At 52.1% G+C, this 14,494-nt stretch overlaps 4 protein-coding genes across 4 annotated transcripts; 3 read left to right on the top strand and 1 right to left on the bottom strand.

The window, feature by feature from the left end:
• Nucleotides 1-2,371: 2,371 nt before the first annotated feature.
• LOC131213268 (uncharacterized) lies at nucleotides 2,372-4,016 on the top strand. The gene is made up of 2 exons (XM_058207279.1): nucleotides 2,372-3,310; nucleotides 3,375-4,016. The coding sequence occupies exons 1-2, from the start codon at nucleotides 2,372-2,374 to the stop codon at nucleotides 4,014-4,016; spliced, it is 1,581 nt and encodes a 526-aa protein (XP_058063262.1).
• Nucleotides 4,017-5,004: 988 nt separating this feature from the next.
• LOC131213929 (transferrin) lies at nucleotides 5,005-7,387 on the bottom strand. Its single transcript, XM_058208159.1, has 2 exons — nucleotides 5,808-7,387; nucleotides 5,005-5,713 (listed from the first exon to the last, which is right to left on the bottom strand). The coding sequence occupies exons 1-2, from the start codon at nucleotides 7,295-7,297 to the stop codon at nucleotides 5,221-5,223; spliced, it is 1,983 nt and encodes a 660-aa protein (XP_058064142.1). The 5' UTR covers nucleotides 7,298-7,387; the 3' UTR covers nucleotides 5,005-5,220.
• Nucleotides 7,388-8,018: 631 nt separating this feature from the next.
• LOC131213260 (2',5'-phosphodiesterase 12) lies at nucleotides 8,019-10,038 on the top strand. Its single transcript, XM_058207270.1, has 2 exons — nucleotides 8,019-9,160; nucleotides 9,233-10,038. The coding sequence occupies exons 1-2, from the start codon at nucleotides 8,115-8,117 to the stop codon at nucleotides 9,912-9,914; spliced, it is 1,728 nt and encodes a 575-aa protein (XP_058063253.1). The 5' UTR covers nucleotides 8,019-8,114; the 3' UTR covers nucleotides 9,915-10,038.
• A 1,141-nt stretch (nucleotides 10,039-11,179) lies between these two features.
• LOC131213375 (translocator protein) lies at nucleotides 11,180-13,321 on the top strand. Its single transcript, XM_058207406.1, has 3 exons — nucleotides 11,180-11,526; nucleotides 11,597-11,998; nucleotides 12,085-13,321. The coding sequence occupies exons 2-3, from the start codon at nucleotides 11,669-11,671 to the stop codon at nucleotides 12,298-12,300; spliced, it is 546 nt and encodes a 181-aa protein (XP_058063389.1). The 5' UTR covers nucleotides 11,180-11,526; nucleotides 11,597-11,668; the 3' UTR covers nucleotides 12,301-13,321.
• Nucleotides 13,322-14,494: the final 1,173 nt, after the last annotated feature.

The raw sequence follows: 14,494 nt of genomic DNA, 5'->3' as shown, positions 1-14,494 counted from the left end.
ACGTTCGCACAGCGACTGCGCCCGCCGGCCCGGTGCCGGTTGCGTTGAAGCGTCTCGCGCGCGTTGCGTGAGTTCTGCCGCTGCCGGCGCGGAGCGCAACAGGACACTCACGCGGGGCGCTCACGGCCCACTCACCATCGCGAAAGGGAAAGCCCCGGTCGAGAAAGTGGCCCGATAGGGCCCGCGGCACCTCCGTGTGAGCACCGTGTGACGTCATAAGGGCACCCCGTACGAACGTGTCCCGTGGGGATGGGAGCTACGGGGGGTTGATTTAAGTCCTGTCGTAGGCGGTGTGTCGCGTGGCACCGCGATAAAGCCGACATGGAGACCCCGTCATCCGCTCCTCCTAATCCTAATCCCCTGAAACGGGTCAAGTGCGATTGGCCTCGGATCGGTACGGATCGATAAGTGCCTGAGTCGCCCCGGGGCAGTTGTGCAACAGACGCAATAGTCGCGCAAATAAAAACGGGGCCCCACGGGGTCGCCATACCTGCCAAAGTGCAGCCGTCAAGTAATGGGTCATTGCCAAGGCGCGCGAGGCAGGCTTGAGTCACCGCTGGATGTTTCTGGAAACCGTGTTCCGATATCTTGAAGCGCAGCAGCAGCTTCGGGTGGCGTGATTCATCAAGTATTTAGATGCTACACTAACGATTGCTAGTCTTTTGAAACGTCAAACTTCATTCTGAACATATTAAAAATTTATTTCTAAGCGTCTAAAACTCAAACTGTACGAAAGTGCGGTTGCCGTGCTAATAAGCAGAAATTTGGTATTTGGACCTCGGAAAACACATCGTGTAAGAGAAGCCAATGCATCCCCAAATGTTGGCCAGATCAGATCACAGATCCTAAATCATAAATAACATTATCGAAAAGTGCCACTATTGAGCAAAAAAAAAAAAAACAAAAAAATTGCAAATGAGGAAACCGTTTGTTGCTCAATATCGTTCTGGGGAAGGTACTGAAGGTTACGAAAACTTGGCATAACATTAACATTATATCTCGTGAAGTATCGATGGTACAGTTTTAAATTTAGGCTCGTTTTAAAGCTGATACTTTACCACTTTACAAAAATGCTTTCACTGTCTTTTGTTTGATTTTGCATGGTGTTTAATAAATTATATGTTATAAAATTTGGTTTCATCGACCCGTTTCAGTTATTTTCAATGTTAAAGATGCACCTCGCAGACAGGCAGACACGGCATCAAAAATGTCGATAAAATCACAGAAATAATCAAAGTAGATGGGCATATTAGTAGTCAGAGCATCGGCCAGAAGCTAAAGATTAACCATCAAATTCACGCAATAAAACGTCGATTTCTTTTTAGCCAACCTAATATTTTATGGAGCGACGAAGCCAAAATAAATATTGTTTCGATCGTATACCAAACAAAGATGGAAAATTGGAAAAGGTATGGTAAAAAGTGCAGCAGGTATGGTATTCCATTTCAGTAAAACTTGCCAGGACTTGGTCGATTCGATGCCAAGTAGAGTGAATGAAGTGCTCCTAAACAACGGCGGATACACGGTGTATTGATTAATTTGTGAAATAAAATATTGACTTTTGATTTTAGCAAAAGAAGACCGTGTCAATTCATTAAAATTTGCCCTATACACAGATTTACCTATTTCATTAGCCCAGGTACTTATAACTGCTTGCGCTTGTAATAAGCGAATTCCTAGCATTTTTCATCATCGTAATCTTTATATTATTTTTAGTACTACTATCTTGTGCTATCAGTGCAACGCCTGTGGTTTTGAAAAATGATCAAATAATGCAGCTTCCATACTGTAACCTATTTTATTGGCCAGCAGTGTACGTGCGCGTTGTTCACAGTGCCCTGTATTTTCGGTATCACGCGTAAGACATCCAGCGGCCCGGAACCGGCCGGCCTAGACCGTCCTGGGCTGGATTAGGTTACGGTGCAACTGCCACCAAATCGAAACGGCACGGCCAAGATATCGAATACCTGCATTGTTCGCCGCAGCGTGTTGATATCGTGCCGTCGTGATGATGATAATGATGATGATGATGATGATGATGGGTGTGATAAGATAGGTTCTGCAGCCATCGGTTTGGGACGGATACCAACGGAAAGGCGTTAATTTTTGGCGGGCGCTTTATCGGCGATTTCCGGGACCCCCGGGTATTCCGGTTCTTTTGCGCTTCTTGCGGACGAGATATTTTGTAGAGTAAGGAACTACGAGCGAGCTGAGCTAGAGGGAGTGAGAGGGAGAGTGAGGGAGAGAGGGTGTCGATACGGTTCGCGGTGATCGCCTGTACGCGTTCAGTGCACATCACTGTCTTGCGCGGTACGGTTCGTGCCTCGTCGGACCGTCATTCTGGAGCAGCGTCATCGATTTGTGGCGGCGAATGGAGAACGGGAAGCCCGACCTTGCCAGGGAGGAAGTCAGCCCCGGACCGGAGTCGGAGCCGGCCCGGGAGTCGCCAAGTCTGCCGTCGTCGGTGTCCAGCAATGGTGGCAGTCCTGGTGCCCCTGGGAAGTCCACCCAGTACGTGTATGGCACTGGCACGGGGTTCAGTATCACCCTCAAGCACTACGACAGCCTGGTGGGGGAGGTGAAGTGTCCGGGATGTGCCGAGCCGATGGACGGACCGATCAGCATGTGCCAGAGTGGTCACAGCATCTGCGATTCGTGTCGTCACCAGTCCGGGACGGTGTGTCCACTGTGCGATGCCCCGTTTACGGAGCTGCGGAACTACACGCTCGAGGCGATCGCTTCGAAGGTGCAGTTTCCGTGTAAGAACGCAACCCGCGGCTGTACGGTCCGGTTGCCACTCCAGCTGTTACGCTGGCACCGGGAACGCTGCGGCTACAAGCCGATCGAGTGCTTCATGGGCAAGGTCTGGGACGAGTGTGCCTGGCAGGGCTGTGCCCGGGACTTTGCGGACCACTGTCTGGCGGAGCACGCCGACCGGGTGTACGATGGGCCGCAGGTGACGCTACACTGGGACTGCCACGGTGACAGCGGAAGCCCCCGGGTCAGCGCCCGGCTGCAGCTGGTCGTGGCGTACTACGTGATCAGGGCGTACGAGGAGCTGTTCAACCTGTACCAGATCTACGACCCGGGTCGGCGCACCGTCCTGTGGACGGTGATCTGCGCGACCAAGGAGCCGCGGGTCAGCGGCCGGTACACGTTCGAGCTGGAGCTGTACTCGTCGGTCGAAAGCTGGAAGCTGTTGGTCCAGCGCTTCCCGTGCCACTCCGAGCTCGAGCAGGACATCCTGGCGGACTGGAACTGCGCGAAGCTGGCGCTCGCCGATGCCCAGCGCTTCATGGCCGCCGACAAGGTATGTGTTTCCGCCCGGGGGGAGCTGTCCCGCTAATAGCTAACGACGCCTACGCTTGACACAGGTTCTACACTATCGGGTGCGAATTCTGGAGGTTGGACCATCGCGCAGCCGTAGCCTGGGAACGCTCGGGGACTCGGTGGATCGGCTGGCACTGACCGTCGGCACGTCGGACCAACGGCAGTCAATTACCAGCTACCAGCACTGCTGTACCCGGATCGAGAACGTCAACTTGAAGGCGGTTCCGGAGCGCAACATCATCAGCCGCCAGGAGTCACAGGTGGTAGTCGCCCCGCTGCCGACATCCTGCGCCGATTGCGACGACGATGGCAATGATGGCGTTTTTCTGCCCTACATCGACGACGATGGTGCCGGTCTCAAGGGTGCCATCTCTACGCCCGTTCTCCATCGGGTCGCGTCCTACAGTCCGCCACCGCACAAACCGGCTCGGGCAGTCACGTTCGAGCAGCACCCGCTACAGCAGCAACTCCAGCTGGACCGTTTCAGTTGGCCAGTCGTCGAGACCGAAGCCGCCGACCAGGAGCCCGAGCCCGGAACGCGAGCCGTAGCACTGAAGCCGAAGCCGGACCCGAAGCTGGCCAAAGGCACCACGGCGGCGACGGCGGCCGCGGCCGGGTTGTCAAAGTTTTACCACGTCACCAGGGTCAAGGCGGCCAAGTTTCTCGAAAAGAAGACCTTTAAGTGAGTGGAGCTGAGGAGCCTCAATCGTCAATCAACACGTCCAGGCGCCACGCAATCAACTCTTGTCTCACACATTTTAGCCCCCAGGGGAACACACGGGCTGAAAAGGTCCAGAGCCTAATACTTAGATGGCACTAGTTAGAGTAGCAACCTTCCAATGAATGCTGTTAAAATTGCATGATATTGTACAACATAAATTTGTGAGTTATTGTGCTAAGAGTGACACTACTGCTATAAGGATGCTGGCACCATCAGAAACAAGAAAGAAACGTTGGTTTGCAGACTTCGAACGAGGTGGACAACGTTGATGCCGCTGATGCAGTCCAAATGAAGCGGTAACACCAGAAAACATTATAAAAATCCACAAAATCGTTTTCAATAATCGAAAAGTGAAGTTGTGTGGTTTAGTTGCTATGGTTAAGATGTCTAAAGAACGTGTGGCTTTAAATGAACTGTACATTTGACTATGAGAACGCTCTGATCAAAGTACCTGCCGCATTTGCTCACTGTTGACCAAAAACAAGAACGTGCTAATGATTCTGAGCAGTGTCTGGCCATTTTTAAACGTAATAAACCGGATGTTTTGAATCGATAGGTGACTCTGGATAAAACATGGGTTCATCAATTCACTCCGGAATCCGAACGATCGTGATCTGAGTGAAAAGCAACGGGCGAACCTAGGCCAAAGCACCTCCTCCCAGGGAACAGAACATTGACTGTTGAGCGTTTCAATAAAAAAGCGAAACTACATGAAGTTCGCCAGATTGGGCTCCCAGCGGCCACTAGCTGTTCGCAGACCTCCAATAAAAGGTTATCGCTGAAACTGAAGTGGTATGGAAATGTTACAGCCGCGCTGAGGAATTGTGTGGCTCTTGGATGGAGATGAGATGGAGATGGAGATGATGGAGGTGACACACGTTTCCTTACTGAGGCTTGGGACTTTTCGGCCCACATATCCACCCAGCTGCCGGCGTTTGAAAGAGGGATTGTGCTAATAACCCGTGCGGTTGGTTTATTGATGATGGAGATGCAAACACAAATCTGTGCTCGAAGGTTGGACCTTCCAGGACTCTGTGGACTCTTCCACCTAACTGCGCCTGCGGTGATCGATTGATCGTGGAATGCTCCCGCCGCTACGGCGTGAGGACTCTATTAGAGCGCAGGTGTCCAAATGCTACGGTCAACAAATCGCCGTGTTCAGGGCGACTTCACGCATCCGGTTCGGGCGGGGCGGCCAGGGCCGTGGCGTAGTCGTGAAAGATGAGATCCGACACCTGCTGGTCCGGGGGAGTCAACAACCGGAAGGGACCGAACAGCTGGAACACTCGCTCGTGTCGCTTGCCGCGCCCGAACGCGTCCGAGAGCGCCGTGAACGCGTGGACGATGCTGTCCTGCGTCGTTTCGTTCGCACCGCGCCGGATGTAGACCCGGGCCACCGGTCGGTCTCGTCGGTTGCCATCGTCGTCCCGGTCTAGGTTGCAGCCGGTAGCGCTGAGCGGTTCGAGCCGATGATCGCGACACAGCATCGTATGGCGTTCGGCGTCTTGGTGCGCGAGGGTGCGCGAACTGACGATCCGGATCGGGGCGGTGTGGCCGCTCGTTCCGTTCTGGGACGCCTCCGGGACGAGCTGTAGCGAGGGTCGCTTTGCACGAAGTGCTTCAGCCGCCGCGACGGCCCGCTTGTCCGCAGGATCGTACGCTCTGTCGGGTAAGAGAGACGAGTGTGAGACAGTGGGGGGAAAGGGGGGTCACCCTGATAGGAAGCGGCGGGTGCGGGGGGTAATTGCGCACTTACACCGGGCCGACACGAAGCTGATCGGGCGAGAGACCCTTATCAGCGATTGCCCACATGACGTCATCGAGCACCTCCCAGACGACGGGCTTAAGCTGGGCGGCGGACGACGGCGACGGGGGGTCCTTCAGCACGACGGCATCCACGTCGCCGGTCACGACGGCCCCGGCGCACGCCTCGGCCGTCTTCAGCACGCACTCGAACGCCGGGCGCACGTCCCGCGCGTACGCGGCGCGCTGCATCTGCACGCACTTCTGGCGCTCCTGTTCCGACACCACGCACAGCCGGATCCGGAAGTCGTACGGCGTCTCGCGCTCGATCACGTCGGTGTAGTAGGCGCGCGTCAGGTACTCGGCCGGTGGCACCAGGCGCCGCTGGTCCACGATCAGGTGGCGCCGGTCGAGCCCCAGCAGATGGGCGGCTTCGCGGTCGGCGGCCGACACGGCGCCGGCCGGTTCGCGCGTATAGTGCCGGTAGAAGGCCTGCAGCACCGCCTGCAGCTCGGCCATGCGGCCCGCCCCGGTCAGGTCGCCGTTGCCCATGAGGGCCGGCCAGGGTCGCTGGGCCCACGAGCACACGTTCAGCTGGTCCGTCACTGGCTGCGTGTTGCCGTTCTCGCACAGGAACACGTAGTCTTCGGGCCGGGCGGCCGGATTGACGGCCGGCTTTGCCAGCCCGCCCGGGCTGAGCGGCAGGCCGAAGTAGCGGCGCACAAAATTGGTCTTCGTGAACGCCACGTCTCCGCCGTTCTCCACCAGACAGCGGATGGCGCCCTCGTAGCCGGAGTAGCGATCGTTGGCGGCGCACTCGTCCGGCTGGGCGCACAGCGCGCACAGGTTCGCGTACCGCTTCTTCAGCACGCGATCGAAGTCGGCGTCGGGTGAGTAGCGACCGACCAGGCAGGACGAGCGGAACAGTTCCGACAGGCCGGCCAGCTCGTGCTCTACCGGCGACTGGTGGCGCTCGTTGGTCGCCGGCATCTTGAACACATCGAGCCGGCGCAGCTTGGTGATCGGGATCTTGTAGCCCACGTTCCGGCCGTACCCGGTGTGGCAGGACTTTTTGCCCCGCAGGTCGGCCATACTTTTGAACCCGTCGGCCCGGCGCACCAACACGATGCCCTCGTACCGGAACTCGGCCGCCGGCTCCTCGAGCGTGCGCACCTCGGCGAACACACCAAAGTCCGTGTTGTCCATCTGGAGCGCCACGTACACATCTTCCGGATCGACGGCCAGGAAGTCCGCGTCGCGGCTCTGCACCTTTCGCAGGCAGTCGAGCCGATCGTTGCCGGCGACGCAGTCGAGCGCCAGGCCGCTGTCGCTGGTCAACCGGCGGCAGACCTCGAAATGGTCCACCGCCACACACAATCGGAAACGGCCACCGGTGGCCGCCGGCTCTACGTCACCGATTGCCGCAAGTAGTATCACCGCCACCACCATCAGCCCGGCACCGAGCCGGCTAAGCAATTGGACGTGCGCGGCGGACGACTCCATTTTCGAAACTGCTCACTCGATCGCAAGCTCCAGTTCCTTGGCTCCTTGGCTAAATTCTCCGAAGATTCGAGCTGATTAATCGGGGGACGGCTTTTTATACCGACCTGACCGTTGACTTTTCGGTCTTTGCACCGTCCAATGCGCGAACGGGGGATTTTTCGCCAATTATCATGATATGACCGGGGTGGGTTTGTTATGATTCGAGCCGGACCAACTATCAGCTGTCACTATCGCGTACTTGGCGCAGCGCAACGATTACACATTGCCGAACGTACACTTTATTGAAATGGCAAACTCTATTTCATTCAAAGTATAAGTGCCGAGCTCAACCAATTTCTCCCACATCTCTCAGTGGTAGTTTGTGGAGGACGTGCCAAAAGAATTGTTCGTCTTTTGAGCCACACCGATCAGTTATTCTTTTTGATTTGATTTTCCTTATTTCGTAAGCAGTTTAGTTTGGGAAAGCAAAAAAATACGACCTTCACCGCGAATCGGATAACCGATAATTTGACTGTTTCACAACCTGCCGTGCAACGTACAACGGTTACTGCTCCTCTGTTCGAATAAATTCGAGCAAACGTCTCGAAGACGGCCACAGACGATTTTTTCTCGCACATTTGACAGTTTGACAGTTCGAATCGCCTGTGGCAAATGCACGTTTACCACGGCGACGTTGGTTTCAATGTTGGAGCAGGCCGTGCGCAGGGCCTTCTCGGTCGTCAAATCGCGAAATTGTGACCCCCACCTAGGGCACCGTCTGTCCACTTATTGCACCCTTCGGTTTGTTTCCTACTTGCAGAGCAGAAACCGCTACGCGATGAATGTCGCGTACTTCAAGCAGCTTTCCGGAGACGATCACTGCCAAATCAGCTTTCGCCTGAATGCCGAGCGCTATAATATCGATAAAGTGTTCAACTTCAATCGCAGCTCGGCTGAACAAATTGATACCTCTCTGGAACGGATGCGTCAGAACATCGAGAAAGAGCTGCAGAAACGGCACAAACGAAAAAAGAACAAAAATACCGCCACACCGGCGCAGTCGGAGGACCCCCCGGTGGAGCTACCTCCGGTGCAGGTGAACATCGGGACGCGGGAGGCAAAGTTTACGGGCATTACAGTCGCCGAGATGCTGGCCCGTATCGGCCAGAACCCGGACGTGTTTCTGACGGTGCTCGAGAATGAGTTTCGAATCGTGTACAACAAACCGGAGGTGCACGCTCTCGTGCTACCGTCGTCGATGATGGCAGATTTCTACGTGTACCCTTCCAAGCTGGAACTACACTTTGCGACGCGCTCCGAGAGCGACTACCGATGGTACCGAGGGTTACCACCGGTAAGCAACGGCGAGCAGATCGTGTGGGAAGAGGTCGGCCAAGAGTTTACCTACCTAGTACCGAACCGTGACGTGGGCTACTATCTGAAGTTTGTTTGCACGCCAAAGAGTGGCGATCAAACCGGCCCGGACGCGGTGAAAGTGACGGATCAAACGGTGCAGGCTGGTCCGGGTCAGTGCCCGTTCGAGGTGCGACACTTGTTCACGCAGCAAAAACTAACCGGGGGTCAGTTCCGCGTCGTTTCCTACAATCTGCTCGCAGACGTGTACGCTGACTCCGACTACAGCCGCAACGTCCTGTTTGCATACTGTGTGCCGTACGCTCTGGCGCTTGACTATCGTAAGCAATTGTTCGTCAAGGAGCTGGTCGGCTACCAAGCCGATCTCCTGTGTCTGCAGGAGGTAGACGGAAAGGTCTTCGAGCTGGATTTGATGCCGATCCTTCGGCAAAACCGGTATGTTGGCCACTATCAAGCAAAGTGCAGGGTAGCCGAAGGTTTGGCGACGTTTTACGACACCGAAAAGTTTGAGTAAGTAATGCTCACCGCGTTTGCTCTATAGACCGTTCGTTAATTGACTCATTTTGGAACAATGTTCTCTAGGCTCGTCGAAAAGCACGGCGTGATTATCAGTAACATCATGAAAGAGTTTCCCGAACTGTGGGATCAGATTAAAGGGAACGAACCGCTTGTGAAACGCATTTCGCACCGCTCGACCGCCCTGCAGGTGACGCTACTTCAGTCAAAGCACGACCGCAACAAGCACCTACTGGTCGCCAATACTCATCTTTACTTTCACCCGGACGCCGATCACATTCGGTTGCTGCAGTTCGGGTTTGCGATGCTGTACGTCCGCCGGCAATACGAACGTATCTTGGGCGGAGACCGCCTGTCGGCCGACGATGTGGCTCTGCTATTTTGTGGTGACTTTAATTCCGATCCCGAGAGTGGAATTTATAAGCTCATGATCGAACGCTTCGTTGGACCGGACATGCCGGACTGGCAAAGTAACGAACTCGAGGCGGTGCAGAATGTTTCACTCGCTCAACCGTTCCAAATGGGTTCGGCCTGCGGGTGTCCGAAGTTTACGAACTATACGCTCGGGTTCACTGAGTGCATCGACTACATCTTCTTTCAAACCAGCTTGTTGCGGGTGCTGCCCGACGCGGTGCCAATGCCGAGTGAAGAGGAGCTGACCGTATACGAAGCAATACCATCGCCCGTCTTCCCATCAGATCACATAGCACTGGTCACAAACCTTGAGTGGACACGGTGTGACGAATGAAAATCCTATTTTCCGTTATTATTTCGTTAGTAAAAAACTTGCGATTGAACATGAAATCGCTCCCCATAAGCTTTGCTCTTTATTTATAGGTTTTTTTCCTACGTTTCTTCTACATGGTCACTTTGCGCGATTTCGTTTAAACACGGAAGAATGTCGCGCGGTGTGTTTATGGTGGCCGCTAGCTTATATTGGTAGTTTTGAACTGATGGATTGCGCAAAACGTCGTTGATGGTGACTACGGAATGGCAAGGGAATTTCAGTCTTCTCGTCAGCGTTGTGATAGTATCGCTTAGGCAGGTCATAAAGAACGACAAACGTTGTTCGGTAATATCATTGTCGTCGAATACAACTTCATTGTTGTCGGATGCAACTTCATTGTAGTCGAAAGCAACTTCATTGATGTCAATTGCAACTTCATTGATGTCAATGGCATCTTCATTATTGTCGATTGGATCAGTGTCCATCGCATCGACCAATTCAAAACGGTCGATAGACTCAACGATCACGAGGGTCGGTATGTTGTTTTCCCAGCGCTGCAATTCAGTCAGCCTCTCTAAGGCGCTCTTAAACGTTGGCGTGTACATGAACAGTACTTTATGAAGAAGACCGCTATACCGTTGGCGAATTCTATTGTCTAAACGCGTAATAAGCGTGCGCGTGAAAAAAATGGCAGGACCCCTAGAATTGACCCACTGGAGGGCAGTTTCGATTAAAATTTGTTGCAGGTCATTGAGGATTTCGGAAGATTCCGTAACGATGAACTGGTTCAAGTGCAGAGTGCATTCTTCATTGTTGCCGTCACTAGCGGACCGTAAGGTTGCCATTCTCTACTAACAGCGGATTATCTGCAGAACAGAAAAGAAAGCAATAAAATGTCGAACTTCGATTAGAGCGAAAGTAAATACAAACGAAGGTTTACCTATTCCCGTGGATTGTTCGTTCACCGTTTGCCTGATCGCGCAAACATAGCAGACGGTACTGAAAACGCAAAGGTACAATAACGAACGGTAAACAGAGTTTGTTTACTAACAGAAGAACTATCTAAGATTTGTTTATTTCCGTACGATGCAGCAAGCAGCAGTGCTGCCAACTGCTTTTGAAGTACACAAGCCGTACATGCACATACAAAATGACGTTCTACCGGGACGTGTAGTTTACACTTCCGAGTTTAAGTTTGACATTTGTGGTTATAAGCTTTCATCTCCCTTTGTCATCATATTCCTACCCTTTCAACCGTGTTTCCCGTAACACAAACATGACGATCTTAAAGTGCAAACAGTCAGCTGACGATCATACCGGCTCTTTGTATAAAACGAAACGAAGAAAACTAACGATAAACAAACAATCTGCGTCACCTGGCTCGGTGTTTTAGCGAATATTATATCACAGTCCTTATCTGCTTGTTAATGAACGTACGTTCGGCATTCATTTCTATCTCATCGGCTCCTATCAAACGATCGTTTCTTAAGAAAGGAAGAAAAAATCTTTTGCTGGACCGGTAACTGGCATCAAAACGCGTATTGCGACAACACACGCACACCTTCACACTGTTAAGTGGTGTCATAAATTGCGTGGATATCTCACATTTTACGCCGCGATCGCCTGCTGAATGGTGAGTAAGCATTTTCTTCGTAGCTTGAGTGGTGCTCTACCTGGATTACGTGAAGAGTCTTATCACCTAGGTGCAGAGAAACCAGTCGACCAAGAACAATAGTCTTCAGTTGAAACTGTCGCCCTGAAGTTGAAGCCGGATAATGCCGACAGAGTACGGAACACTCGCGAAAGTGGCAGCCTCCGTGGTGCTCCCGCAGCTCGGTGGATTCGTGAACGGGTACGTCACCCGCCAGGAGATTAAGGGCTGGTACCAACACCTGACCTTCCCATCGTTTCGGCCGCCGAACTGGGTGTTCGGTCCCGTGTGGACTTCTCTCTACACCGGCATGGGATATGCCTCATACCGGGTGTGGAAGGAGGGTGGTGGCCTGGATGGCCCGGCACGCATTCCACTGATGCTGTACGGTGCTCAGCTTGCGTTGAACTGGGCCTGGACACCGATCTTCTTCCGTTACCATCAGTTGAAATGGGTAAGTTGCGGTTGCGATTGCGGAGTTACCAACGGCCAGATTACGTCAAATGTTTGTTTTCTCTTTCGCTTGGTCGCTACATCCAGAGCGTCGTCGAGATATTAACCTTGACCAGTACGGTTGCAGCGACCGGAGTGGCATTTTACGGTGTGGATCGGCTGGCCGGCCTGTTGTTCGTGCCATATTTCGCCTGGTGCGCCTTTGCCAGTGTCCTTAACTACCACATCTACAAGCTAAACACGCCGCGTTCCAAAACAACGGCCACCATCGAGGAGGTGCACGATCCGGCCAAAAAGAAGTGAATGCTTAGACCGTCTACGGCCCTTGGTAAACATTGGTTATGAATCATTTCTTATCGCCAAACAAAATAACGGAAACTCGCGTAGAACGTAACTTTCGAATCGGTTGATTGGTTCAGCATGCAAACAACTATCTAACACAAAGCAACTAAATGTTGAAACACCGGAACGAAGTGACCGGCAGTCATTTCGTCACCAGTGCCCATGTGTCCATGTCTTAGCGGCGTATGGCGTACGCGTGGTATAGGGTTATGGTACTCGATAAAAGAAGATGCCTTTTTACGTAATATGTTCGTATATATTTTTGTAGTTCGACTCAGGTGTACATTGCGAAATAGTCGTTAATAATGGCTGATAACACTGATTTATGATAAAATGTTTTTATGCGCCCTTGTAAAGGGCGACAGTTTGAACAATGATTAAATTGAATTACAAGTAATACACTTGAAGTAATAGTAATAATACAGTAATACATTTGAAGCTTTATCATTCCATAATTATTTATTGTGGACTGTAACTATTTGTAATTTCTATTTTGCTAGGAATTAAATTCATATAATTCGTATTGTTCGAACCTTTGTAATGGTTTTTTAATAAGCGATTGCTGGGTGTGAAGCGAATTTCCATGTACGATTGTGAAGTAACTACTCCAAGCCAATAGGATAGAATGCCCCATCTCTCTCTCGAGCTACAGGACGAAGGGATACTGGGCAAGACCGCTCGACGACTTTGATGCCGAGTAAAGAAAAAGGCCGAGTAAAGAATTTTTATAAAATCTTATTTTAAATCTTGTTGTGGGTAGTGTTGGATTTTTGCTTTGGTCCAAACCAAGCGTGGCATAATGGGACTGTCTATAATATTTGAAGTTCATACCACGCATTTGTAACCACGTGACGTAAAACGGGCCAGCAAACGGGGATAATATGTGGACTGCTTCTAAGGCAGCCGTGGTGGACATTTAACCGAAATTGTATTTTATACATAAATAACATGAATCAACCTTTCAAATAAAAGTTCAAGCATCGATAAATATTAAGCCATTTTTTATAACCAAATGAAAAAATGAACGCTTATTTGACCAATCTAGACTTGACGATCATTGACAGCGGGGCGAGATAGGCCCCATAGCTAGGATTCGACAAAAGAGAAGGTAAAAACAGTGTTAAAAGTGTTAACACGGCCTCAGTTGACTTCCGGTGGCAGCCAACGGCAGAACTGCGAAAGGGTCCAGCTAGGGCCTCTTACCGTGCAGCGCGGTGCCAAAGTATCGATGCAAGCCCTTGTGTTTACGTTAGTCCCTTATTTTATCGCCTTTATGCGCTCAGCGTGTACCACGTTGCAGTACTATCGGCGGTTGATGCGCGTGGGGTCGTCCAAAATTCGGGCATTCGTTCGGGTACGGGCCACGGAATCGCGTCAGGGTTCGGACACCCCACATCCAATACATCCGCTCGGTGCGGCTAGACATGTAGATGGGCGCAAAAAACATACAAAAATCAACACAGACTCTGTCGGCAAAAAAAAGTTGAAAACAAAAAGATGGAGGCTCTTTTAGTGCTCCGAGCGTATGGTGTGATGCGACACTGAAGACAACTAAAGCCAGCTACAGGAAGCGAGAACCCCGGGGATGGCCATTTGCAGGCCGCCGTGTGCCCGGCCAGTGAGGCACACGATACAGACACGCCGGACGCTGGCTGTCTGCTGCTGCTGAATGTTTAATATATTTATTCTATTAATTTTCATTTCCAAATATTTGGCGAGTGTGCAGATTGGTGCATTTTTGTGAACCGAGGCCCGCGACTCGCTCGCGGAACTTGTGTCCCGGCGATGGGCACGTCTGTCCCGTGCCAGTGAGTGGGGATGGCAAGATTCGTCGGTTGTGCTGCACGCCAAACAGGAATCGCCCTGTTGGAGGTTATGCTTTGCTGAAAGTGTGTATGGATTTGCGGCCACGGCCGGGCCATACCGTCTGGCTTTAAGCTGCAGACTCTGGGATCTTGCTACACTACCACCAGAGAGTTATTGGTAGCGAATCAATGAAAGCGCAACAGGACGTGACGTGATCAGAACGATTGTAGGGGCCTTGGTGAGGCTTTGAGGTGGGCTACAGGCCATTTAAAACCCGGAGAGAGAGAGAGAGAGAGATAGATAGAGAGAGAGAGAGAGAGAGAGAGAGAGAGAGAGAGAGAGAGAGAGA

This window comes from Anopheles bellator, chromosome X (genome assembly GCF_943735745.2).
Source record: "Anopheles bellator chromosome X, idAnoBellAS_SP24_06.2, whole genome shotgun sequence".
NCBI lineage: Eukaryota > Metazoa > Arthropoda > Insecta > Diptera > Culicidae > Anopheles > Anopheles bellator.
The sequence above is the reverse complement of the archived record's forward strand: the minus strand, read 5'-3'. Positions and strand labels throughout refer to the sequence as shown.

What these genes read in the sequence shown, in the direction of transcription:
- LOC131213260 (XM_058207270.1), top strand. Translation starts at nt 8,115, where the DNA reads ATGAATGTCGCGTACTTCAAGCAGCTTTCCGGAGACGATCACTGCCAA. An exon ending in TACGACACCGAAAAGTTTGA is followed by an intron (nt 9,161 to 9,232) that starts GTAAGTAATGCT and finishes AATGTTCTCTAG; the next exon opens with GCTCGTCGAAAAGCACGGCG.
- LOC131213929 (XM_058208159.1), bottom strand. Translation starts at nt 7,297, where the DNA reads ATGGAGTCGTCCGCCGCGCACGTCCAATTGCTTAGCCGGCTCGGTGCC. An exon ending in CAGCTTCGTGTCGGCCCGGT is followed by an intron (nt 5,714 to 5,807) that starts GTAAGTGCGCAA and finishes CTTACCCGACAG; the next exon opens with AGCGTACGATCCTGCGGACA.
- LOC131213268 (XM_058207279.1), top strand. Translation starts at nt 2,372, where the DNA reads ATGGAGAACGGGAAGCCCGACCTTGCCAGGGAGGAAGTCAGCCCCGGA. An exon ending in GCTTCATGGCCGCCGACAAG is followed by an intron (nt 3,311 to 3,374) that starts GTATGTGTTTCC and finishes CGCTTGACACAG; the next exon opens with GTTCTACACTATCGGGTGCG.
- LOC131213375 (XM_058207406.1), top strand. Translation starts at nt 11,669, where the DNA reads ATGCCGACAGAGTACGGAACACTCGCGAAAGTGGCAGCCTCCGTGGTG. An exon ending in GTTACCATCAGTTGAAATGG is followed by an intron (nt 11,999 to 12,084) that starts GTAAGTTGCGGT and finishes CGCTACATCCAG; the next exon opens with AGCGTCGTCGAGATATTAAC.